Here is a 27,584-nt window from a genome sequence, read left to right on the forward strand (position 1 = left end):
CTTTTAATCTTTCTAATAACTAATTTCATGTAGGGGTTGTCAGTAGGAGGATAGGTCTTTTGAAGGACCCATCTCCCAATGGGATTCGAACCAGCACCTTCTCTCAATACCACACTTCAGAAGAATCTTTGTGAGACGATGGGTCTTGCAAGCATTGGTGGATTGCTTCCCTCTCTACAATGTTTGACCCCATCCTGAAACCCAATTTTAGTATACTACATATAGGGCTTTGCAATTGGGGAGACTTGATGTCAGTAAGTTGTGGAATCTCACACACCTCAGCAACAACCCCAATTTTATAAAACCTTAGACATCCTTTTCTGCACCTGCCGATGTGACATGCCCATGCTGATTTGGTGTTGGGTGGGGATGTAGGTTGGCCTGAGATCTCTGACAGCACCATTGAGGCTGGGAGGGCTTGCTTGTTTGGGTCACAGCCATAGTGGTGGGCTCCTGCTAGGGGGTTATGGCTCCAGAGAATGTGACAGGCCAGCCATGGTCCACAGGGCCCACTCAGGACACTGGTGGACATCCCTCTTGACCTCTTAGGGACTAACTCACCAGGGGGGACAGAAATGAGCCCTACCTGGCCTGATGGCACGTTCACATACACCATCTCAACACAAATTATTTGTACTCATACACTCACTCACACACACACACATACACGGACAGACAAATATAATCCAGATGGTTGAAAGCCATATTACTAGATTACACAATCTAGTTACCAATCATCAATCACATTAATGTGATTGGTGGCCTTCCTTGATGCATGATGGAGTCTGGACTTTCTTTTATCACTGATTAAAATTAATCATGCAATTAAAATGCCATCTTAGGATATTCTATGTGGTGAGCAAATTTAGACAACTGTTTTCTGTATATGGGATCCCTGATGTGCCAACGACAGGACATCTTAAAAAAGAAAGACCCATCCTTCAGAAGACCTGAAGGATTTGGAAATATATTTGGGTTGGGAGCCTATCTGTTGGAGGATCTGTCATCTGAAGGATCGGGTCTGAAAGAGTCCCTTTTTCAGAGAATCTGCAATCATCTTTCGAGGAGCTAGTCTCTTAGAAGGTTAAAGACCTGGACCAAACCTTTAAGGAATCAACTTTCAAAAAACCTATGTTTTTGAGTGTCTGTCTTTAGGGGACATGTTCTTCTTAGTACTATGTAACTGGATAGCCTGCTATTTGCTTGGCACAATGTTTGATGAACTCGTCTTTAGGAGGACTCAGCTTTAGCAGGCATCCTCTTTTGGGTAAGACCTTTGAAGAATTTGTCATTTTGAGAATTAACCTCTTGAAATCAAGTCCAACTCATCATTATGTCTCAATATCAAAGCCAATGTCCTTGGTTTTGAGAAACATCCTGTTAAGTTCCCATCACTCTGACTTTCACTGTTTATTAATGATCTATATCAAATCAGAGCCAAACTTGGTGGAAATGTAAAGCAGTTGTAGCAGTTTGTGGAAACCCCCCAATTTCCAACAATACACAAGTCTAAGCATGATGTAGGCAGTGATATATAGTAACTTATGTCCTCTATGTCAAGGCAAAACAGCTCAAAGATAAAGCCACGTAATAATGGACTGGCCCTTCAGAGGATCCAACCTTTAGAGGGTCAGGCTTACTGGGAAATCATCTTTAAAATGAAACATCTTTTTCTGGGCTTTGACCTTTGAAAGCCAAGGTTCCTTTGCCAAACATCAGTCTCAATGGGTGGCTTTTAAACTCTCTTTTCATATTCTTAAGAAAACAAGGTAATAAAACCCCTCAAAGTTGCATTTTGATGAAAATTTGTTTGTAGCACATAAAATGTTGACTGTTTTGAATATATTTGGCTTTTTTTCTAACTTATGCCTGACTGAGAAGAATATTACATTGACCCCTGAGTTTATGGATGTTCATGCTTATAATCCATATAATTATTAAGGTCCTACAGCAGTTTACTAAATTACTGTACACTTTAATGCCCATGTACACTTGGAGCCAAAGGGATATCTTTGCTTCCAAACCGAAAATAAATATACATCTATGAATTTGCATTCACTGGAGGCACAAACTGAACAGAATTACCATGGATTGATTGATATGACATTATGATCAAATCAATGGATCCAGTAAAAACGTAGAAGAAGTGCTAAAAACGTAGAAGGAAGTTGTGCCAGGACTCAGGCTGAACATCGATCTACACAGGACCTGGATAGCAGCATCAAGGAGACATGGAGCACAGTTTACAAGTGCAGAAAACAGCAGACAAGTAACAGAACAGGAGAAAATTCTCAAACAGAGCCCTTTTACTGAAAATCGATTGGATTTTTAAAATAATCTTAACTGCCAATTAAACCTAATTTTCTCCGTCATGTTGCATTAGATTAAAAAGCTTCCTTTTTTCCATTCTGTGGAAGACGTGTTACAGATTACCTGAATAAAGTTTGAGTATTGTTCCATTATGAGCAGAAACATGAAATGAGCGTAACTACTGAAGCAGAAAATGAAAAAAAAAACACTTCAGTACAAGAACTTTTGTTCATACAACCATATGGCACTAAAGCACTAATCATAAACATTAGTTCAGCTAATGTTGAAGCACTACCAATAGTATTTAGCAGAAGCTGATGCTAGTGCTAAATTCAACTATGTTAATATGTTGGCATAACTATGTTAATATGTTGGCATAACCCTCTGTTGGGACAAATTTGTTTTTGCACACTTATTCAGTTTCACTTCTGGAAGTGATTCTTTGGGGCAGATATTTCACTCATGTTTTAGATTGTTGAGTATTGATAACTTGACTTCGGTCAGAAAACATGCAGGACATCAGCAGAATTTAAACTGTTTATGGCGAATTCTGGGTGCAGAATAAACCTCTATTGCTGCAGAGCATCACAGATGGAGAACATGAGGAGAGGAAATGGAACCGTCTTCACTCACTTCAAAATAAAAGCATGAATAATTCTTAACAGTTGATACCCAAAACATCAAGACATCAAGACATATGTCAATTCAGTTTATTCAACTGAAAGTTCAGTAAAACAACCAAGTAAATTAGCTAAATGTCCACCACTGCTTATTTCCTTGAATCTTAAATGGCGCTTTCTACAGATTTCAAGAATTGACTTATTACTGTCCTGACACTTTCAGGCTACTTTAATGGGACACTTTCAGGCTACTTTAATGGGATTTTTAGGTTATTTATCATGGGAATGTTGATTACTTTACTGTATCTCAAAGGGAACAGCCAGGATTTCACGTTATGTCCTCTTAACTTTCTAGGACTTTAAGTAAATGTTCCAGTGACTCAAAATGTACTTAATGAGACTATTTATTTGTTGTTTACCTGCTGCTTACATGATATTTTCCTGTAACTTACATGTTACCTTTAAGAAAATTACATATTATTGAAAAGTAACTTGCAACTATCCAAGTTTTAGGATAGTAGATTTTGATGAAATGCAATTGAATGTTACTAGAGAGCACTGGAGAAGAAAAGTATCTTCTAATTTAAAAACACTTAAGTAATTAAAGAATCATAAGGTAACATGTTAATTATTGAAATGTAGATCTAGGGTTTAAAGAAAGTAACCTTCAACTTTTTGTAAAGCACCCTCTTCCAGAAAATGACCTTCAGGATTTATGAAAGTAACATGGAAGTTCCAGGAAAGTGATAACATGAGGAGGCAGAAGTTTCTACGGGTGTCTTTAAATATTTTTGTTAGTTTGTGAGTTAGTTAAAAACCTAAAAGAAATATTAAAATAAATGCAGTGTAAACTCAACTTCAAGCTTTTTGTCATTTACTTTAGACTCTGTTTGAGAACTCAGTGTTTTTCATCTTTTCTGGAGAACAAACTTGTTCTTTTTTCTGACTTCCCATTTCCTGATTGATATGTAGGTACAAAAGGACAGCAAGAAGAACAGGCCACACGAAGGTAGAGAATACTAAACACTTCAGATTTACGCGCCTGAACTTACAGAAGACATCACCTAAAAAGTAGCTCCAGTTGAGACGAGCTGATGTGTCCGTCCCAGACTGTGTGACCCTGAATGCATCGTCTCTGATGGCTTTGGAAGGGGAAGTATCAGAGAAAAAACAACATCCAAACACCCGTTCTCCTTCAAAATGTTCTTATTTTTTCCCCTTCATCTGTTTCACATTGTTTTAGAAAAATAGAAATCAGAAAAACATTATTACAAAAATAAACCAAAATGTTTGTTCAGCTTCTACATCCACATGACAACTTCACAGAAATATGGACTTATATTGCACAGCGAGGGATTTCCTTCAATAGGAAGTAAATCACTGACACGATCTGTAGAAAAAAGAAACACATTAAAACGATCCAAAGATGAAAATCCTGGATGTGTTTGATTTTTTTTTTTCGTTTCCACAGACAGACAGCAGCTCCATTCCCAGGCCCTCCTTCATCCGTCAGGAAGAAAAATAAAATCATCCGAAAGCTGCTCCAAGGGAAGAGTAAAAACCCAAAAACACAGGATGAGTTTTGGTTGAAGGCACAGAGTTCCAAGAACAGGAATGTTGATGCTGACTGGAAGCGCAGCAGATGGTTCTGTTCCTGCGGTCCGATTGACTCCTGATGGTCGGAGGGCAGGGCTTCGACTCTCTGAGGAGACAAGAAACACGGAGGAAAACAAGGATTTAGTTTCCCTTTTGGTCTCACTTTGGGTTGCACAAAACATGTTCATTACATTTTCTTTACACAAAATCATTGTTAGATAATTTCTGCCTATTTTGAGTTCCTTCCAGAATGAGCTGTTTTTGACATTTTTGAGAAGCAGAAGTGGAGCCCTCTGCACAACCAACCAGAATGCAGAAAGTGGTTTCTGAATGGCAAGTCAACAATAACAGCAGCCATTGTACATCTCACCAAACATGCTGGAGCTCCGCTTGGGTTGCTAGGTGACGGGCTGGACTTGGCGAGGGTTGCTAGGTAACGCCGCAGTTCCCATGAAATGTGACTTAATTCCCAACTATGTTATTTGTTTAATTAAAGTGCTGAATGCTTAGGTTAGTGATGAGTAGGTGAATGAACATTTTGTTGGCCATCAAGACCTTTTGATTTTACAATTTTGGCTGATTTTAGAGAAGGTCCTAGTCAAAGTTCATACATGAACCCAAATCAAAATTTTCTGCACAAGTTCAGTATTGGTGACTCCTTCTGTCCAACCTGACTCAGTTTGAGTGGTTTGGGGAAGAAGAAAGGGCAATTTTAATTTCATTGCACAAGACGGCTGAATGCAAATGCACACCACACCTTTAAGATTTGAATGTGTTTCAGTTTCCCTTTTCTTCAGAATCATTAACTAGTTTGTCTCCGTCATAGATTTGAAGCAAAATACAAACAAATTCCGAGACTATTGGTAAGAGGAAGTGCCCTTTATTGCCGTAACCTGTGAGGTTTCACCAGGTCTTTATGCAGCTCCACCCCCACCTCAGCGCCATCTTCCTGGAAGTTAATCCTGCCGTCCACGGCAGATGGTCCAGGGAGCATCCTCAGCCCTCAGCAGCTCCTGTAGTTATGAATGATTGCGTCACTGTGGGCATTAAGTTGGATCAGTGTAATCCATCGCAGCATATGCAGAAGCCAAATCCACTGGAGAGGAGGACTTTCCTTCGTTGATTTCCCTCCGTAGAGACATTCCTAGAAGGTCATGAGGTGCTAGGTTGGCTCGTCTTTTTTCCTCTGATGCTCACTTATCACAGTATCCAGGCATCAATCCTCCATTCTGCGTCTTCCTAGCTTGGTTCGGCATTAATTATGCTAGTTTATAATATAAACTAGTGGCAGCCATCACACTTCCTTCTTTAATCCAACTCCAGTTTGTTTGGGTTAGTGTGAAACAACTGCTAAAATCTGATGCTACTCCATTTTTGATTACATTTGTTACAAAGGAAGATGCACTTGTGTATTTTTCAGAGGTTTTTGTGGTTCTTGTTTCAGAGCCACCACAGGCGAGGAGGAAACAGTTTTTTCAAAGTGTTTGGTTTGTTTGACAATGCAGTGTGAAAGGGAACCACACCAGCTGAAAACGTAACAAAGGAACCGAGTTTTTTGGACTGTCAGATAGGAAAACCCTAAAAACCCTAAATTAATTATCCAATTATCGGTTCCTCTAAAAACAGGGTGGCACATGTTAATGAGCTAAAACTCAAAATTTTCACAAAAAATTCTGAATTTTTTACTTTCTTTAATATTTCAAAAACTATTTAGTTTAATTGCAATGTTATTGGTTCAAAATAAACTGAAGTTGTTGTTTTTTAAAAAAATCAATAATTCCTTAATATTGGTGAAAAAGAACTGGTTCCACTGGCAGATTATTGTACTTATAAGATATTTTCCACATATCAAATTGACTTAAAACAATCTCCTATATCTTGTTGAAAACTTACTTGTAAGTTAGTTTTGTCTTTTTTAAAGTGAACTCGGATATTTGCACAGAAACTAGATCATAATAGTAAGATTATGTATTTTTTGCAGTGTAGTTTTAATTGGCAGCTTGCTCTGAACCTAACTTTGTGTCCACTAGGCGGAGCTGCAGGATCTCTACACTCCTATTGACTCCAGTTGATCTGTGGTTCCTGATAAACAGATCTCCAAGAGTCAGAAACCCTCCGATCAAAACCGACCCGCTTCCTTAAATATTTGGGCTGAAACTGAGCGCTCCTCTCACACACTCTCTGACCTTTTTCAGATGTTGGAGCTGTGACATTTTGGTGTTTATGCTCCAGTGGTCTCGTTAAACTGACGTAAAGATGAAGCAAAGTGGTGTTTTCTGAGGATGACATGCGTTTTTTCCATGTTTGCGTGTTGGGAGCAGGCTGCAGAGATGAAGTTGTGTCCTTCCTGTTACTGACTGATTAAAATCAGAACGAAGCAGTTGGATGTGATGATTCACTGCTGAGGCTGTGAAACATCGCGCTAACCTGGAGGGCTCGTCTTGCTTTGTTTTGTTGTTTTTGGCTGTCAGCTCACAGAGGAGGACACGTTTTCTGATTCTGCTTCCACCTTATCCCTTGTTGCCACGGCGACGGCTTCCCAACACCTGAAACAGCTGAGTTTGCATGCAGGCCTTCGCGACCTTGACCCCGCTCCCCCCCCCATCCTCTGACTCGGACGATAAGCGTTTCGCCAGAGGCTCGTTTGCAGCCGTCACTTTGGCTCTGCAGCAGCGTCGTGAAGTCGTGCAGCGAGGCTAATGAGCTGAAAATAAAAAATAAAACATGACAGCGACGATACACCGAGTCCCAACAGTGACTGGATGCATTCAGTTCACTTACAGGGAGGATTAACATCCCTTCATGGGAAATGCTAATTCAAAATATATATGGGTTTTTCTTTCTTAGAGATTATTTACATAATTTGTGAAAAAAATCTGCCTCATCCACATCCTCCTGAGCTACTGTTGTCATCTGAAGAAAAGCACCGAAAACAACCAATCAACACCGGAAGGAGGGTCTCAGCGCTGTTTGTATTTGTAACGCAACGCACAAAGTAATTGCAAAGCTTTTTGTGATTTACAAAAAAATCTGAAAAGTGTGGAGTGCATTTACATTTACAACTGTTTGTAAAACCATGTTTTACTGAAATTGCTTCACATTCCTCTTAAATAGTTCAACCTGAGTCATAGTGGATGGAGAGCAATTGTTTTTATTGGTTTTAAATTAAGTTTTGCTGCCGTTTTTCATTTGCACAACTTTTATTTTGGTCTATCCCATCAAATTTCTTTATAATTAATGTAAGTTTCTGGTTGTAAAGTATTGGATTTATGAATACTTTTCTGAGGCATCCAGATTAAAAATGTCGGCATTTGCTTTCTAAAATCTGTGCAGATCCTTTTACTTTGGTCATATCTGTGTAATGATTCCTGAAGCCAATTGGATCAGGCTAAATCCTGGTGGCCCTGCTGGGATTTATAACATCTGCTTTTAAGGATATAATGCTCAGCTTGGAACATGATCCATCAGTGAGGCTCAGAGTTTCCAATATGAAAACAAAACCAAATATTCCACCTTTTCTTATTGGGATTTTCAGGATTTATTACCATCATCTAATTAATAAATAAAATAAACTTTTGACACTTACAATAAATTCAGCAAATATGAGAAATATTTTGCAGCCATATTGCTGCTATAAGTTGTATTAGTTTTAGTTTAAACATAAAAACAAAATATAGACATTAAGTTATGTTATTGGCTGTGTTCAAATCTGTTTGCAAGGAATCTAGAAAATTTATTTTCCACAAACATTTCCCCAGTGAGTAAAACTATCAAGAAAAATAAAGAGATTTGATGCAACTGTTAAAATGAACATCTTTCAAGCAGAGAATAAACCCACAAAACAATTTCTGGGAAAAACTCAGTTTAAAGTATTGTCGGGTCAAAAAATTATTATTATTATTATCTTTAAAAATGATCAATTTCGAATTTGGTCAACCAAAAATTAATAATAAAAATGACATCTAAGTTTTTTTTTTTTTTTTTTTTTTTTTTACAAAAAGTGAAAACAATCCATTTTTTAAAATAAATATATATATTTTTCCAAAAACACACAATTTGATTGTCTTTCTTTTAACAAAGCAAATGTGCAAAATAATTTTTTTTTATTTTTGGGGATACATTAATTTACACAACCACTTATTTATGCTTAAAATTTTATTTTAAATTGTTATATTGTTCTTATTTTTCTTATTTTCCAAGTAATTCTGAGTTGTCAATTTTGTTCCATGTGACGAAAAGTTTCGATAAATAAAACGTTTTCCCAATATACAAGAATAATAATTCAACCACTCAGAAAACTACAAAAAAGGAAAGAATGATTCAATAATAAACTACTAAAAGTAAAACTACACAAGTGAGAATAGAACTAATAACCAGTAATATAAAATAAACCAGGTTTTTAAAAGACATAAACTTTTTTACTACTGAAATGTCCCAGACAGGATGGGGTTAAATAAAGATAAAATGGTGGCTCTTCATTGCACTGAAATGTGTTGGTTCGTTTCCACTGCGCTGGTTCTGCTTCCTGTTTTGCGCCTCATGGCGGAAGGAAAACGTCTTGCATCATGTTGGCGCGCTCGTGCGTAACGTACAGTCAGTTGCAGGTGAGCTCGAGCTCACATTTGGTTTGTAAAATGTTCCTGTTGGCTGAGCAGAGATGTTCTCCTGTTGTGACAACTTTTCTGCTCCAGTTCATTCTGGTTATTTAACAGTCGGAGATGAATGAGAGAACATTCGGCGCTGCTCACAGCCCACGACTTCACACCCGCGTCCTCTCGGAGAGCGAAGTGTGATGGTGATGAGCTGCCGGGAAGACGGTCTGCTGCCTGCAGAGTCAAGGCCTCTGATTTATTCAAGCAGCAAAACCACCACCAGATTACACAGATTTACCTTTAAATCACATTAAATTGATCATATTCCATCTTTATGTTGATTCCCTTCACGGGAAGATTTGACGATATGTTACTTCGTGTCGCTTGATATGTTGATTTAAATATTATTGCTGTTACACTGTGAAACAAGCGTGTTGAACTAAATTTCATTTTGGGCCAAATCAAAACTCGGAATATGCCAGAATGCATCGATAAAACCAACTGTTAAAATATCAATAATTAACTGTTTGTTTCCACATTCAATAAGTGTTTCTTAAAATTAAATGATATTGAACATCCTTTCACATTGATCAGTTAATCAAGGATTTTGTGATTGTTTTTGATGTAATCAAAATCACAGATTTTGTGGTGCTAATTTAGAAATATCTGTAAGGGATTGTATGTTTGTGCTGATGTATGATATTAAACATTACTTTTTATTAATTGTCATATCAGTCATGGACTATAACAGTATTTTTTTTATGAGAACCATACAATACATTAAAAAATAAAAAATAAAATGAATCATTTTGTCTCATTGAAATAACTTTTTCTTGTAATTTTAAGACTTTTTCTGGTAAAACTGAATCTTTGTTCTGATGATATTCTCATAGCCTGATGCTGATACTCTACAGAAGACATGACTAAAATAAAGACATTTTTCAAAAATGCTTTCTTTCATTTGTAATTTGTTTATTTTTAGAAAAGAAAGCAAAAAATAAATTTTTAAATTGGATTTGAAATTAAACAAATTGGAGATTTTATTTTTAAGCCATAATGCATTCCGACAACAACTGATGGTGTCATCCAGGACAAGTCCTAAAATTGTCCATAAATTCAGCTGTTAGCATGTCAGAAACTGTCCTACAGCAACTCTTCAGTCAGAGGCCTCTTCAGATTAGTTGGAAGACTGACTGCTATGGGAGATCATTGCTATCCACAGCATTATCATCCATAATGACTCTTACTTTGAATGGCATTTAATTTTCCTTCTGGAATGAATAAAGTACTTTTGAGCTGAATTGCAATTTTGGAGGAGCAACAGAGATTCCCAGCTCAGGTGGGAGAATCTGTTCAGCTCTAAATCTGTTCTTTAAAAGTGGCGACAAAACTGCAGAGGAAAAGACGAAGTAAGTAAGTTTGCAGTTTTTCATCAAGCTGTCAAGGGGATAATGCAAACATGTATGAGTGAGAAATTGTTCTGTTAAAAAAACACTCCAAAACACAGTGGTGGCAGCATTATGCTAATTATGTGTCAAAATGGCCCAGTCCAAGTCCGAAATCTGTAGTAAATTTTTAAAAATAACTTTTTCAGATCTTCTCCAGCCAGTCGAACTGAGATGAACTGAGAAATTTCTTCTTGTTGGTCTTTGAATAAAAAATAAAATTAATCACAATCAGCGGTTGTGAAACTCAGCGGCGCTCCCTAATTGGCCGCTGGGAGCATGTGACCGCAGCGTGCAAACACGAACCTCAGCATCAGCAGCTCCAATCCACATGCACTCCCACATCATCTATTTATATCTGGGGTGAGACATGCTGAACGTTAATACTGAGTAATTAAATCTGTGTGTTCATGCATGACTCCTGTGGCACATGGAGTCAAACGTGCCGCTGTGACCCATCAGCTGGGAAAAAAAACTAAAAATAAATGTAAATAAAAACAGAGGGTTATGTGACGCAGCCGTGCCACCTCGTCTGGGGATAACAAATCAGGATTTTCCCTCTTTCAGCTCCTAAAATAGCTCACAAACTCAGGTGAGAGAATCCATTACTGACAAGCTACAGAGTTTTATCCCAGATTTATCTGTCAGGTTAAATCAACAGTAATGTTTCCTGATTTATTGTTCTCATTCAATAAGTGATTCAATATTGTGTGACAAAAGATTCTGGATAATAACTCAGCTTTACAAACGTCGATAAGCCGCTGGTGCTTGTCAACAACTTCCTCGTTGCTATGGTTAAGCATCATCCCAGGCAGTAAAAATTGAAAAAGTACCACAGCATCCAGAAACAAATTAAAAGAGGATAAAAAAAATCCTCCAAATATATTTAAATTCCTTTTAATACGTCAGAACTGTTGGAGCAAGCAGATCTGACGCCGTTTGGTTTTTAAAATATCTCACAGCATCTGGTTTGGTTCGCTCACAGATTCCACCGTTCACAGTGTGTCAACATCTTAATCACATCAAAGTTACAACATGTTCGGGGTTATCATCAGTGCTGTCCAATATGTACCGCAGCCCAGAAGGGTCAATAAATGCAAAGCCACAAAGAACAACAGAAGTCACAACACAGAAACAAAAAGCTACATGTCAAAAGTCACAATGCAACAACAAAAGTCTAGAATTGCCTCAATATGTGGAGATATATTGTTAAAAAACTTAAAGGTGTTTTGATATTTTAGCATATGCACAATTTTTTTGACAATGGGATCTTTCATGTCTGTTTCTTGTGTTTGTCTGCCTTGCTTAGACCTATTGTGTCTTTTCTTGTTTATTTTGTCTTTTAATTTTTCATCTGCTGTCTTCCAGTCAGTGTTACAATCCCTCCAACCTGCTCCAGTAACCTCTCCATGAACTGCACCGTTGTTGCAGCAGAGCGTTGTTAGAAACATGGGTTTACCAGTGACTTTAATACTGAATGAAAGCTTTTTTATGAGAACAGATGGTCCCTAAACGATGGTCCCATGTGTTGTTCTTTTATTTTTTGGCTCTGGTGTTGGTGATAAACAGCGACAGCCTTTTTTTTTATCACGCTTATCACAGATTCTGATCCAAAATATTAATTTCGCTCTTATTTACAAACTTATTTTATGCAGCAACACCCTTCATGCGTTTCTACAGCAACACAACCCGATCAGCATAGAAAAATATGTCTCATAGGATTCTTAATGTTCTGCATTATTCCACAAATCTGCCCTGCTTTACTCTCTGTTCTCTGACATTAGAAAATAAATGAGAAAATGTCAGCTGATCTACTACAGAAAATAGTTTTTTTAATGTCTGAAGCAATTTTCAAAATATTACTGAGCAATTTCTGCTAAAGGCAACATATATTAGAAGAAAAAAAGAAGATTTACATAAATAGTAGAGTACATAGAGGGAGCTGAGAAGGATTTCTGCGTCGCCCGTTCCATCTGACGCTAACATTTTGCTTCCTGTTCGAGTTGGTTTGCTTTCATCTGCCTGTGAGTAAACCGGGAACAAACCCCCAAATAATGCCTTACACGATTAACATAAAACAAAAGACATCTTCATGCTGAATTTACGTCAATATTTATGAAGTCATTTCGGACAATAGTTTGTCTAATCAGCTACTTCCGGTGTAGTGGCCATTTTGTGCCTCACTGCGATTTCACTGTTTCATGGGGATATTTATGATTCTTAATAAACATTCAAGGAAGCCACAAGCTAAGAATATCGTGTTAAAAGGTTGTTTTAAAATGTAAGTAATTTACTTTTTATTATCCAGCTCTGTGAATAAAATAAGGCGCTGCGTAAAAGACAAGCACCTCCGAGCTAATTTCAGTTGGCTAGGGTGTGCTGGCTAACTGAACATTCACTCTGCGATTGTGAAGCTTTTAAGTCAATTAAGCACCATACAAATGATTGATTTTGTGTAGAATTATTGATTCTACACAATACAGATAATAAAAACATTTTAAAAAATATTTTGGCAGAAATCCATAAAAGTCATGGCTGCAGAAGACTTGAGGCTATGGCTCACTGTTGTTCACCTATGACCTTAAACATACAATCAGGTGGGGGAATGAGTTAGGTAAAATCATAGTTTGTCTGTTACAACAGTCTAGTCAAAACATAGACCTTAATCCAAGTTAAGTTTAGTATTACAAGCGTTGTTCTCCTCTCGTCATATGACAAGAAAGGCTTTAAATGTAATTTTTTTGACATCCAATTTGATTGAATCTGACCTGTTATTCAAGAAAAACTCAGTCAATTTTGTTCTCTTTATATTGAAAGGTGATATCTCTGCAGGAGATAACAGAGTAAAGTGACCTACATCTAACCAGAGAGAGACATAATCTCATACCAAATACACAAAATGACTGCAGAGTGAAGAAAACCCAGAATGTGAAATTATATAGATGATTTTTCAAAGAGAATTAATGACATCAAAGACTCAACGAGGACCAGAATGTAGCATGGTACAACCAATCACTTGTTCCAGCTGCATTAATGGCAGCTGGAACAGCAACAGTTTGGTCCTGATGTGGCTCCTGTTTGCATACGAGCACCATCACGGTCACTGTGGGCAGCGCTGTGCTGCACGCTTTGAAGCCGCTGATGCAGAAACGATGGCGGCGGCCGCTCATGTGGAAGCGCTCCGTTCAGTCTGTCTGCTTAGATAACACTCCACTCATGCCTCTTTGTTTGCTTGTTTTCTGCTTATTTGATTCCTCTCTTTCTTTCGGTTTTCAGGAGGAGCGCAGTCAAACTGCAGAAACGGAGCTGAAGTTCAAATGAAGTCGCACCAGAATAAAAACAGGTCAGAATATCCTCTTAAATGAGTAAATGCACCATGTTGTTACACCACAAACACGGCTGGTTGGTGGTATTTTCAGGATATTTTGGTTTTAAATGTGAAATATATATGCAACACATTCTAAATTCCCATGGATGAATTTTAATGCAAGAAGTGGCTTTGTTACGAAAAAAGAAAAAGCTACATAACAGGAAGCGTACTCTGTTTCCCAAAGCCATGTGGTCAAAACAGTTTTATTTTCTCCCTTTTTTAAATTTCTTATTATTATTGATAATATGTTATAGTAATATTAGTATTAATAATTTTTATATTTTTATTGTTGCTTCTATTTGTTTATATTCAATGGGTGTTTGTTTTTTTGATTGAATTTTTTTTCCTATACCTATAAAATCACTTTTATTTAAATTTCTAACTCTATTTTTCATTATCTATTCTAATAAATAATAAATATAGATTACTTATAGATTTTATTTATTTTTTCTACTTGTATTACTTTTTTTTCTTATTTCTTTAGTGTGTGTTTTATTATTAATATTGTATTTAATAATAAATAATATTTATTTTCTTTACTCCTTTTTCTGTATTTGTTCAATTTAGCTTGTTTTTATTTGTTTTAAAATTGATTATCATTTATTTTGCTTAAAAGGTCAAACGTTCTTTTTTGCTTTTCTTCTGGAGTTTTAAAATCAAAATTGCACCACGCAGCGCCCCCTGCTGTTTTTCTCAGTCACCCTTTTAACACCAACAATCAACAAAATAATTAATCAGGAATCGGCGTTTGTGGCCGTCAAACATCCATAGTCATTAATCAGGAGGAGCAGTTTTAAGATGGAGGTGATGTTTTATGAACATGTGATGTTTAAGTCGATCCCTGCGGCGGCTCCGATGATCCCACTGAAGCACAGCGAGTTGGGAACAGTGAGAGGGATTAATTAGCCCTCTCAGTGGAGTTCACACTGATTTCACTAATTCAAGCCCTCGCGATGATTTCCATTTTAAAGTTAACAGCTCTTCTCCGAGGCCAAACAATCAGCCATTACATAAGCTCATCCGAGTCCTTATGTTTCCACGTCACGGAGCCGGCAGCTGAAAACTGGGAATCATCAAACTCTGATGAGAAGATCGCTTCCTGTTTTACTGTCACGGCTCCATTTAATAAGCTGGATTATGACTCCATGGTGGGTGGTGCATAAAACCCACTACTTATTACATAAAATACATTTAAAAAATCTCACTATACGTCACAAATTAGATGCTACAGTTCAAACATGTATATTTTTAAAATCTTTTATGTTAGTAAAAAAGTGCTCACAGTTTATCAAATGTGTGAAAATTTTACCACATCCTGAGAAATTATTAATTGATTTTGGCTGTTAAAAGGGTCACTGAGATGAACAGCAGGGGGCGCTATGTGGTACAATTTTGATTTTAACACACCAGCAGAAAAGCAAGAAAATAAGTTTGTTGCAATGATAAAACTTGTTTTCGTTTATTATGTGCTTAATTTATTTATTGATTATTACCACAATCCTAGGAAGGCAATAATGTTGCGGTGCAATGTAAGAGGAAAAATAAAATCCCCCATGTTGCCAGAAGGGGGCGCCGCAGCAATGAAAAACTTTCCTTCAAATTCAAAAATATTTTATTGACCCAAAATATGAATTAAATGTTATTGTAACTCATCAAATCAAAGTCTTCAAAGAGTTGCATAGTGAAAGCTGTAACAGTCTGTATTACAGCAAATCTGAAGAAGCCCCTGACTGAAGATGCTCTGAATCTTCCCCTAAAAATAAAAAATTGGAAGACCTTATTTGCTCGATTTTAGTGTTTTTTTTCTTTTCTTTGGCCAGCAAGAATTTTTCCGTTACAATTTTGGCTCTACTTTGTCCTGGTGACCTTTGGCGACCTTGGGAGACAAAGGTATATCTGATAATCCATCCAGATAAAAGTTGATTCGATTTGCAGATGATTCCTTTCATTTTAATTAGTCAGAAAATAAATAATCAGTTTCCAGCTGGTTTTAACGGTATCATCTGGACATTTATAAACCCAAATTCTGGTTTATGTAACATAAAAAAGCCTGTGAGCCAAACAGCACACGTGTTTGTGCATGACGGTGACTCAGAGTGTGAAGTGAATTCACACCTGAGCTCCTCCATACAGAAGATCGGTTCTTATGAAACCCCCAATTACAGCAGAGGGGGACGACTGATGGACGGCCACCGTAAACATGAAGCTGAATGTAAATATGTAGAGTAAAAATCATCAGGCACTGGTTGATGTTGAACTGTGTGTACAGGCTGCACTCTTTGTGCTTCACTGCCCATTTAGTCCATATATACTGTCTGAATTCACTTCCTTATCCAGGACTTTACCCAGCACTGTGAGAAGTTAATTTATTTCAATAAATCAGTGAACCCAAATATTTTCAAGTTTTAATTTGAATTCGAGAGGATTTTGATCCATCCAGAACCAATAAACCAACCAGACTATGTATAAAAATCTAATTTATTGTCACAATAACAAATTTTGCTGGATGATAAATTATTGCAATAAATGATAATATTGTTGTTTTGAGACCATTTGTCATAATTATGCAGGAACACATTCTCAAATATCAATAAACTTTAAATAGAAATCAATATTTAACACTGACATTTTAAATATTCAGAATAAATAAACAAAACAACAAATACATTAATTATGGAGTCTCTCTAAAAAATCCTTTAAAATAACCTGATAGCACAAAGTAGGCGACCATAAAAGATCTAAGAAAACAAAAATGCCTTTAACTAAAGAAAAGGGGACAAAACTTAAAAAAATTTTTTTAAGGCTTTTGGACTTAAAAATTTAAGTCCACAAAAATTTTTATCCACAAATGTAGCAACCAGTGAGATCTGGGAGCGACCAAAATTACAGCAAAAATGGGTCAAAGAGGAAAAGTTCAGAGGCTAAAACCAGCAACAGTCAACAAAATTTCCCAAAATGCATTGAATTTTTATATCTACCAACAAATATAGGCACACTTTTGTGAATGCGCTCATAGCGGATAGCTTCTCATTTAGCATTTTTGCTAACTTTGAAAACCGTTTAGCGCACTTAGCTTACCATAAGCTAATGTTTCCAGATAAATTTTAAAGCGTTAATTTACTTCGCTGTTTTGTAAACTTTCATTTGAATAAAATTTGACATCAGTGTTGAAGTTTTGGTTATCAAATTGTTCAATTAGATGTTTGTGTTCATGCTTTTATTTTGAAGGGGGTGGAGACTGTTTACGCAGCAGTTCCACTTCCTCTACTCACATTCTCGCTCTTTTTTCCCCTCAATAGTGTCATTAAAAGAAAGAAAAAAAATACAAAAATAAAATTACTATTTCATTCTATTAAAATTCTTACTATATATTCATATATTGTTAATTTTTTTTCTTGTATTACTACTCTTTCTTCTCGGAGTTTGACTTTGCAATATGACTTTCTTGTTTCATGACTATTCTGGTGTTATGACTTTTTTCCTCACATTATTGTGACTTTATTATCATAAGAGGTTTTTGCTCTCAATGTTATGACTTTTTTACTTTTGATGTTTTTTATCAGCCTAGTAGTAGTACTCCTTTGTAATATTCAGAATTTGAGCGACATAAAAATAGGATGGATTTTAAGGAAGAAACTTGTTTTTACAGGAATGTACCTAATTTTAAAACCTGCAGAAAACATTTTTAATAACGTGTGATAAGAAAACCTGCATCTGAAGACGTTTTAGCGGCTCCATAAACCGCCCTGACCGACTCCTCTGGACGAACATGATGGAAGCTGAAAGCAGCATTTCCTCCGGAGTCATGGCTGGTTCATACTGTCCCATCTTTGCTCTCTGGCTGCTCTGCCTCTTTTTTCAGGCTGCACTGAAGCCTGCAGCTGAGGACTGGCGCTCTCTCCATGTGCTCATATATATTTATATTTTTCTATGAATGTGTGTGTTATGTAACTTCCTCTTTGCTTTGTCTCATGCGCTCGCAGCACTTTGCTGCCCTGTGCGGAGTCAGAGGTCGCTGCAGACTGAAGCTCGCTTTAATCATCTCTGTGAATTCAAGCCTCTCCTCCATCTTTATATCCAGCCTCTGTCATGTCTCCAGCTGATCCTCACTGTCACGTTTTTATTTCTGACAGTTTCAATAATTTGAATCAATCTGTGTGTGTGTACAAGCATATAATTACTCGCTGCTATTTCCTCTATCACGCAGGGCAGAAGATACCCGGATTAAATAGTAATGTGGATAAAAATAACAAAATTATGGCCCACTGTGCGTAAAAGTTGCAGGCATCATGCAGCCGCTCGGACCGCATCTCACTTTAGTCATGGATGCTTTCAAACCGTCAGTGAAATGAGACGTCGCTCATCCTGACAGGCGCAGATGTGGATTTCTGTGAGCGCGCAAAAGTTTTATAATCTCTTTCACAAGTTTTGGAGGACTAGGCTTGAAGTTCAGGCTCAGATCTCACTGTGGCACCAAGACGAGGCTTTCAGGGTCACAAAAGTCAATCAGAAAACACATCTTTGGAAAAGTATAAATAAGGGATAAACTTTTCAAAATGAGATCCACTTCTAATCAAACTGCTGCCACAACTGTGCATGCAGGATTTAGAACAAAAAAACAGTTAGTGAAAAATGGAAAATATCACTAACAGTCTTCATTTTTATTCATCTCAAAAACTTTACTGACATTTCTTAATTTTTCTTTTTCCTAATATCAAGATATGTATGAAATTGTTCAAATTTAATTGAAGAAGATGGGGCCTAAAATAATTCCCTGTGGAACTCCCACTTCAATTATTTTCGCCTGATGCATAAAAATCTGTCTCAAATGATGTTGAAACTAATATTTTAACAGGAGATGCTGACGTTTTTAACCAGAAATGTTCATAAAATTATCTGGTTGTTTAAACTTTGTTTTAAAATTTTTAAATTTAAAGTTTGATTGCAGAAATGTGGTTCAAAGTTCACCTATTCTGTAATCCTTTTATTTTTGTGGAACACAACTTGAAATTATTTGCAGAAAATTTGAGTTTTTTATAGCTATATATGTTAGAAAAAAAATTTAAACATTTGAAATCAGACATACTTAGTCCTGATAGTTGCTTACATAAATATAAAGAAAAGTGAGGATATTTTAACCTACATGCTTCAGTTTAATGAGTATAAAATGTGAACTCACTGCATAGTTTTATATAGTAACTTTTTGTTTTGCTGTATATCAATTTGAAAATGAACAGAACCTTGAATGAAGTTTATTATAATAACAATAAAGTAAATAATTGGTTCCTTTTTATTTGATTATTTCACTGCTTCAGCTTTATTCGTCGCTACATAATTGTAACCTGAATAAAAAATAGGTGCAACTTGTTTGGAGTGTTTTCCTGCATGAATTTAGTGCAATTTGATTTAAGATATTAAATCAAAGAGCTTATAGCAATGCTGAATTTGCTGCAACATTCAGAATTTTGGTCAGATTTTCCCCCAAAGATGGTTTTATGCAAGTAACTATGTTATTTGGTTTATAAGATAGTAAAAGTTTTTTTTTCTTTCCAATATTGAATCGTCTGTTGAGCAGCAATTAAAAACTATTTCAAACATGCACAAGATCTCAACACTGCCACAAGCTTTTGGCTCAATCGTCAAGATTAAGTTGAAGCGAATTTACACAAAACTCAGAAAAATGAACTAATGGGAACCAACGTTTCAGATAGAAATCTAAACCAGTTTAAGTAAAAATGATCCAGAGGATTTTTGTCTCAGATGATCAGAAATCTGAGATATGTTTTCTCTGTCACTGAGCCTCTCTGGGTCGATTTTTATTCAGCTGCCAGCAACAGACGGCTGCTACTAATTTGAATCAGCAGCGGATTACACGGCAGCCGGATCTCTGCCAGAACTCCTGCTGACTGGATGCTGTCCGGTCCTCCTGGAAAGTCCAGTTAGATCTGGCTAATTGATAGGTCCAGCAGAACATTTCATTTTAGAGCTCATTGCTTTATACGTGGGGAACTTTGTCTTATGTTCAAACCTGTTGGAGCCTGAAATGAATGAAAAAGTTCCACATTATGGTGAAATTTTTAAAGAAATATATTTAAAAAACATTTAAAAAAGAAAACTCAGATAAATGTACTTTGGATTTTTTGGTGACAATGATTTGTTTGAGTGAATAAGTTACAATTTTTGCTGATGCATTGAAAATACCTGCATCTCTGATTAAAATACCTGCTTTGTTTTTGTTGTGACAAAATTGAAGCTGGAATTCCACAGGGAACCATTTTAGGCTCCCTGACCTTTTCTACGTTGTATTTTAATGAGGAATTAGAATTCAGTTTGACATTAAAGGGATTCTTCTGTTATTTTTTGTCAAGAGCCAGTTTTTGTTCATTATGATTGATTTGTAAAAGCAATGAAATGTCTACAACAGACATGTTTTATGGGCATTGTAGGTTTGCATACATAACCAGGCAAACTGTTAGGCTTAAATTGAGAGAAAGGAATATTTAATAGTCCTAGGAGTGTGTAAAGCAGCCTACATTCGGGATGATAACGAGACAAAATTTGAATATTTACTTTCAAACAGCTAGAACTGGATTTATAGAAATAAGTTATAAGGCTTGGATGCTCACTCTGTGATTTCCCTTGGAAGATGGCAGCTAATATCGAAGCTAAATGGATCTGTAGGACAGGTTTTCATCCTGCTGCTTCCCGTTCAGCCAAGAAGCTCAAAGGCTGTTTTCTTTATGCAAAAAGCAGCTCTTGCAGCTGGAAGTGGATGACTTGATGAGTAAACGGGAACGTTATATAATCCAACCGGATACAGGCAGTGAGGGGACCTGGATCGCTCCCAGAAACTCACAGAAGTGTCCCTGAAAGGTTCAGATGGAGGTGGAGGCAGCTGATGGATGATGACAGAAAGACGAAAGCTGCCGAGACGATTAAAGACAAATCAAACTGCAGGTTGACATTTTTAGACAGATGAACAGCCTGACAGGGAGATTTTACTCATTTCGTCAAATGAATATTCATCATATAAAGTCATATTCAATATAACAGAATATACGTTCCAATGGGGCCGGTTTGTTGGAATAAACATACTTTTTGAAAATAATCTGAAATGTGAGTCCACATTTCAGAATTTAAATGTTTTCAGCAGAAAATCATAATAATTTGCAGAAATAAAGGCTTGAAAATATCAGTTTGTGATGTTTAACTTTGTGAATATGCTGATTATTTGAATTTGACCAAACTTGAGTTCAGTGCCTTGATTGTTGCTTATAATTTGGTTCTGATGCTTATTAAACCTTCTGCGAACCTGTATAAAACCTTCATGTTTTCCTTTTACGTTCCAGGAAAGCAACATGCTAGTAACTTGTAAACCTGAATTTACTGTAACCTGTAAATCCAGGGAAAGTAATTTATTACTTTTGTTAAAGTATTCTGTATGTTTAATAAATTCTCCTGAAGGATTCAGCAAAATATTTGGTGCATTCTGGGAAGGTAACGTAATGATTCTGGAAAGTACTTTCTCAACGTGAAAGTCATGAAAAAGCAGTTCTTCCATTCTACAGGAGAACTTAAGAGTTCTGGGAAAGAAATTTGTAAATTTTTGGAAAGGAACTTGTCTGTTCCTCAAGGCAACCTGTAAGTTCTGGGAAAGTAACTGACTCATGTTTTGGATCATGATCAATGAAAGTTGAATGTTGCTGCAGGAGTTTCACTTATCTGTACAGCACGGTTGATACACGGTTGATTCTGACACTTTGGCCTGGCGAGTGTAGTGGTGAACAGTAAAAGATCCCACATGGATCGAATTTCATTCAAGCAATCGAAGATCTCAGTCTATCTCCACTTTTTCCTTCAAGAACAATTTGAAGAAAATTTTCTGTGTGAACGACTAAAACGTCTCCATAGGAGAGAACTTCATTTCTGACAGCAGCTTGCTTCGCTAAATGCTCTATAAATATCCAAAGTGTTTTCAGGTTTTAAGACGCTTCTGTCTCAGCCCGCAGCACTTCGGGGTCTCTGAGGACAAAAGTGCAGGAAGCTCCCATCTGCTGCAGGGAAAACGCTGCGACAGCTGACGGCTTGACGCGCCTGCAGACTCCATCTGTCCTCTGCAGCTTCTGACCGAAGAAACGGAAAAGCAAATCCACTTCCCACCGGCTGAAGTTTGTCTTGTTCCGACAGACAACTTATATATTTGGTTTTGATTCCAAGATGTAGCAGCGATACTTTTCTGTTGCTTTGGTGAGATTTATTAAGATTTTCATCTAGTCCGTCTCTTTGACGTTGTGGCCGCCATCTTGCTCAGGTATTAATAGTGAGTGAAGTAACACAACTTGCACGTGAAGAGAGTAGCAGAACAAACTCAGCATGAGATTATCTGAAAAAATTTGGACCCACCCTGCTTTCTGTGTTTGGGCTTTGACTACACTACTTCAACAAATACATTTTATTACACTTTTTCAGAGGTGGACTTTCTGCTAGAGTCCGGAATACATTATTTGGGGATTTATTGCAAGTTGTTGAGGTCCTGAAGCAGCAAAGCAGCCCCAGACCATCATACTGCCACCACCATGTTTGTGTGTTGGTACAGTTGGCCTCTGGCTGTTTGCTGTTTTGTGTTTGTGGATTTTCTGTGGACTGCAAATCCAAATTATTTGCAAAAAAGCTTAAATTAGTAGGTGCAGTGCTATTTAACATTGTATTCGTTGGTTTTGCCAAACCAGCCAATCCAGGACTCCCATTTATTTTCCTTGAAGCTGATTGGCTGTAAACTCAAGAGCAGAGCTAAGGCAGACCAGAGATGTTAGCTTAAAATTTAGCAGTATTTCACCATCTTTCTGTTTATAAGTTGACTTTCTTTAGATTTTTTGTCAGCTGAAATTTAATTAAAAACTGTGTTGGATATATTTTCCTTTATGAAACAAAATCATTTTAAAATTAATATGTATGGTGTCATTTTTTTTCCACATCATGCATTAAGTAGAGGAAGAAAAAGGATAAATCTTTAAAAAACAGATTAAATGAATAAAATTAACTCCGTACAGAATTTAAAACATGCTAAATTCACGCAGTGTTTCTCCAAAGAAGCAAAAAAATGGATTTAAATTAGCAAATCTGTCAGTGTGGAACAAATATTAACATATAGATTTTACCTATGCTCAATTTGTAAGTTTTATAAATTAAACTACAAACTATTTAAGGTGTCCATTTCAGATACAGGAGTGTCTGAAGTAAACAAAATAAAAGGAAGTCTTTTCATATTTAGATGGAGAATCAGGAGTTTTTGTTTGATCTGAAATCGTTAAACCATTTCATGGGATTAGTCCATGAAATGGACAAATGTTATAACATTTCTAAGTATGAATTAAACTATTCATATCAGGACCTGTAGATTTGCTGAAATCTGTTGTTTTTATTTGTTCATACTTCTAATGAGATGTGGTTTCAGTGAGACTTCTCTGTGAAACAGCGGTGAAATGAGTCGCAGTGGAGGAGCACTGCTCATCAACACACTGTCTATGAATAACGGCCGCCACCATTTTAAAGTGATTCAGCAATGGGAGCCGACAGTATCAGATCATGAGACGAACGAAATGTTTGGGTTTATCTCGACTGTCTTCTTCTGGTGCAGAATGATGACGCGTCGGATAAAATGCGACTTGATGGTCCAGACAGCAGACGCGTTTGTTTTTAAATGAAAGGGTTTTAATTGAATCGTTAAGACGGCCATAAAAAAGTTGACTAGATAGGCAAAAAAAAATTATAAATCACTTTCCTGCTGTGTGGACTGAATCGCAAAACAAAATGAACAGCCAATATATAAAGCTATTTAAAATACTGTTTTTTAAATTTCATTTAACACAACATGAGTATCCCTTGACACTATAATTTATATTTATTTTCATTTCTTTTGAGGATCTCATGACCCACATTTGTTATTTAACGTCCCAAAGGGAGGTCTCGGCCCCCACTTTGGGAACCACTGAGCTAACAGAGATTAACTTTTACTCCAGTTTTCTTCCTGCACTTATCCACTAATTAACTCTAACCAGCTGTCCTGTCACTGATCATCCCCACATCATGATGCTGCCCACACCATGCTGCACCACAGTAAGCACAGAGCATCTAATTAGAGTTCCTTCTTCACATTTACTGTCTGCTAAACAAAGATTTATATTAAGTAAACAACTAAAACCTCTCTGTTAATAATCCATTGTGTTTATAAAAGTTGAAAAACTTTTAATGACTTCAATTGAAGTTGTTTATTTTTAATTTGAGGTATTTGAATAAATGGAACCAGTGTTTCAGAAAAATCTGGTTATTTTAACTTGAACTGAATTAATCAATAAGAATTAAATGTTTCTTATTGGTTTGTTATGTATTTAGAGTAAATCAAAATAAATTTTTTTTTTATAAATAAAGAGCAAACGTCCTCAGAGGACCAATAATATTCATCTTGAGTGTGAATAAGAAGATTTCTGTTTAGCACTGACCTGGTTTCAGAGTTGATTTCTCCACGTCCTTTCTGCTCTGTCGTCTCTTCTTGGCTCCTGTTCTTTGTTTTCTGTCCGTTTTCCCTCCCTCGCAAATAAAAAGTTCTTTAATTTAAACAAATCGGACAAAAACAACAAGGCTGAGGTCCACTCTCCGTTAGAAAAAAATTATTTCAGCTCTTCCATAAAACCTGAGTGTCTGCATCTCAAAAATAGACTTTATCTTTCCAAAAAAGAGAAGAAATTAACACCAAATCCAAAAAGCTCCAGCCTGACGTGGGGAATATATACACATCTGCTTGATGTAAACACCAGGACTAAGTGTAGGATGTGATAAAGTATTCCCCCCTCTCTCTTCCTACATTATGTACACAGAGTGTGGTTAATCCTCCGGCATGTTCAGTAATTATCCCGAGTCCTGATTGTCCCTGATTATCCTCTGCTGAGGCCTGATGTCCCATTTCCACTAATTCATCCTGCAGCCCGCAGAGTTCATGTTTTCCTGCAGGTTTAAAGGGCCGCTCTGCTGCATGCATGCACTGATGGATGTGAGAGGAAAGTTTTAGTCAGAACCGAGTTCATGAGTCAGAAGGAGCCCGGACCCGGCGGGGCTACAGGTCCGTCTCCCGCGTGTCTAGACAAAACGCGTAAAGGGATTTCTTGAAGTCCATGCTGCTGTTGGCTTTAATGTTCGCCTTCTCCACCGAAGCGCCGTCGGACTCGTTCTTCTCCACATCCTGAGACTTCACCGACGTCCTGCTGCCTTTGCGCTTCACCTCTGGGCTCTCCGGCCCCCCGCTGGGCTCGTCCTTCAGGCTGGACTGGTCCTGGTCCGTCTCTCGGTGGTAGAAGTAGTTGAAGTTGGAGACAATGACCGGAACCGGCAGCGCGATGGTCAGGACGCCGGCGATGGCGCACAGGGAGCCCACGATCTTCCCCCCGACCGTCACCGGCCGCATGTCGCCGTAGCCCACTGTCGTCATAGTGACCACGGCCCACCAGAAGGCGTCCGGGATGCTGGAGAAATGGGACTCGGGTTCGTCGGCCTCCGCAAAGTACACGGCGCTGGAGAAGAGGATGACCCCGATGAAGAGGAAGAAGATGAGCAGACCCAGCTCCCGCATGCTGGCTTTGAGGGTTTGACCCAGGATCTGCAGCCCCTTAGAGTGCCGCGAGAGTTTGAAGATCCGGAAGACCCGGACCAGGCGGATGACCCTCAGGATGGCCAGCGACATGGCCTGCTGGCCGTTCTGGTGCTCCTGGCCCTGCTGCTCCGCCAGCTCCGTGCCCACCGTGATAAAGTAAGGCATGATGGACATGATGTCGATGATGTTCATGATGGTCTTAGAGAACTCGGACTTGCTCGGGCAGGCGAAGAAGCGCACGATCAGCTCGAAGGTGAACCAGATGACGCAGGTGGTCTCGATGATGAAGAACGGGTCGGTGAAGGTGAGGGACGGCCGGGGCGCGGTGCTGTTGTCCAGCCGGCTGCTGACCGCCAGCTCCCGCTCGTCCCGGAACTCCGGCAGCGTCTCCAGGCAGAAGGTGATGATGGAGATGGTGATAACGATCACGGACACGATGGCAATGCCCCGCGCCGGGCTGGAGCTCTCCGGGTACTCGAAGATGAGCCAGACCTGCTTCTGGAACTCGTTCTGCGGCAGCGGCTTCTCCTCCTCCTTGATGAACCCTTCATCCTCTCGGAACCTCTCCATGGCCTCTTCTCCCAGCTGGTAGAACCGGATCTCATCCGCAAACACATCGATGGAGACGTTCACGGGTCTGCGGATCTTCCCCCCGGACTGGTAGAAGTAGAGGATCCCGTCGAAGCTGGGTCTGTTGCGGTCGAAGAAGTACTCGTTCCGGAGCGGGTCGAAGTACTTGATCCTCTTGGCCGGGTCTCCCAGCAAAGTGTCCGGGAATTGGTTGAGGGTGCCCAGCTGGGTTTCATATCGAAGCCCCGCGATGTTGATGAGGACCCTCTCGTTGCTCTCGGTGTCCATGTCCATGTCCAGCATGTCCTCGTCGAACAGGTGGGGACTGTGGTCCGCGCGTAAAAGCGCATCCATGGCGTTCTCGCTGCAGCTCAGAGTGTTGTTCATGTCGTTGATCTTCCAGGGGCTGCGCTGCTGCTGCTGCTGTTGCTGCTGCTGCTGCTGGGGACTCCCCCGGGTGTTCAGCTCCTTACCGAACTCCTCTCTCAGTCCACTTTGAACAAACCCCGGCTGAGGGACCTCCAGTGCGTTCCGGCAGCTCTCTTCGGCATTGCCGCCGCCTCCTCCGCCGCCGCCGCTCCCCTTAGCGCCGCCGTTCTCAAAACTCACCAAGGCTATCTCCATTCCGCCGCCATCAACGATTAACGGGGGAAAAACAGCGGGGACTTGTTGAGCGGCGGGGCGGACATCCTCCCGCTGAGCCGGTGATGGAGACAGCTGCGCTCTGAATCACAGCCGCGGCTCCGCGACGCAGGCAGGCATGTGTTGCTGCTGCCGCTCCAAGAAGTGCAGAAGAAAGTCAACAGTAAACCCAGAGTAGGAAGAAGACCCGGATGAGACAGTTGGCTGGATAAATGTTCCTGGGCGGTTTAAGCGCTCAGCCGCCGCTGAAAATCTCTCTTTCTCTATTTCTCTCTATTTCTCTCTCTTTCTCTCTCTCTCTCTCTCTCTCTCTCTCTCTCTCTCTCTCTCTCTCTCTCTCTCTCTCTCTCTCTCTCTCTCTCTCTCTCTCTCTGTTGCGCGCACTGACAGTTTTCATGATCCAAGAGTATCCTCCTCCCTTCTTGCAGAATTCATCGCGCGTCTTCTTATTTCTTGGAAATTAACCAGTTTTGAAGTGAAACTGACCGATGATCAGATTAATACAGAACATCCACTGAACAGCACATCGGAAGATTTTCATAGTTCTTTGAATTTGTCCACATTTAAGGGCTTTACAACCACAAGTCAATGATTTATTTGAATATGTACAGAAGAGGATTAGGGCCACCAATAATAATAATAATAATGAAATTATTATTTTGATCTCAGAATTTTGACAACATTTTTAATCTCAGAATGTTCTCATTTTTTCTTCAGAATTTTGACTTCTCATTTTTTGACTATTCTGCTGATATCATGACTTATGATGTTATTACGACTTTTTGCTACCATTTT

General features: G+C 38.4%; 1 protein-coding gene across 2 annotated transcripts; it reads right to left on the bottom strand.

Moving 5' to 3' along the window:
• Positions 1–3,183: 3,183 nt before the first annotated feature.
• On the bottom strand, positions 3,184–27,015 carry LOC129352876 (potassium voltage-gated channel subfamily A member 1). Of its 2 annotated transcripts, XM_055022073.1 has the most exons (3): positions 24,433–27,015; positions 6,954–7,230; positions 3,184–4,632 (listed from the first exon to the last, which is right to left on the bottom strand). In XM_055022073.1, the coding sequence occupies exon 1, from the start codon at positions 26,769–26,771 to the stop codon at positions 25,044–25,046; it is 1,728 nt and encodes a 575-aa protein (XP_054878048.1). In that variant the 5' UTR covers positions 26,772–27,015; the 3' UTR covers positions 3,184–4,632; positions 6,954–7,230; positions 24,433–25,043. The 2 variants fall into 2 exon arrangements, with proteins under 2 accessions (XP_054878048.1, XP_054878047.1); XM_055022072.1 differs by lacking the exon at positions 6,954–7,230.
• Positions 27,016–27,584: the final 569 nt, after the last annotated feature.

The sequence above is a fragment of the Poeciliopsis prolifica genome, unplaced genomic scaffold, assembly GCF_027474105.1.
Source record: "Poeciliopsis prolifica strain line A6 unplaced genomic scaffold, Auburn_PproV2 SCAFFOLD081, whole genome shotgun sequence".
NCBI lineage: Eukaryota > Metazoa > Chordata > Actinopteri > Cyprinodontiformes > Poeciliidae > Poeciliopsis > Poeciliopsis prolifica.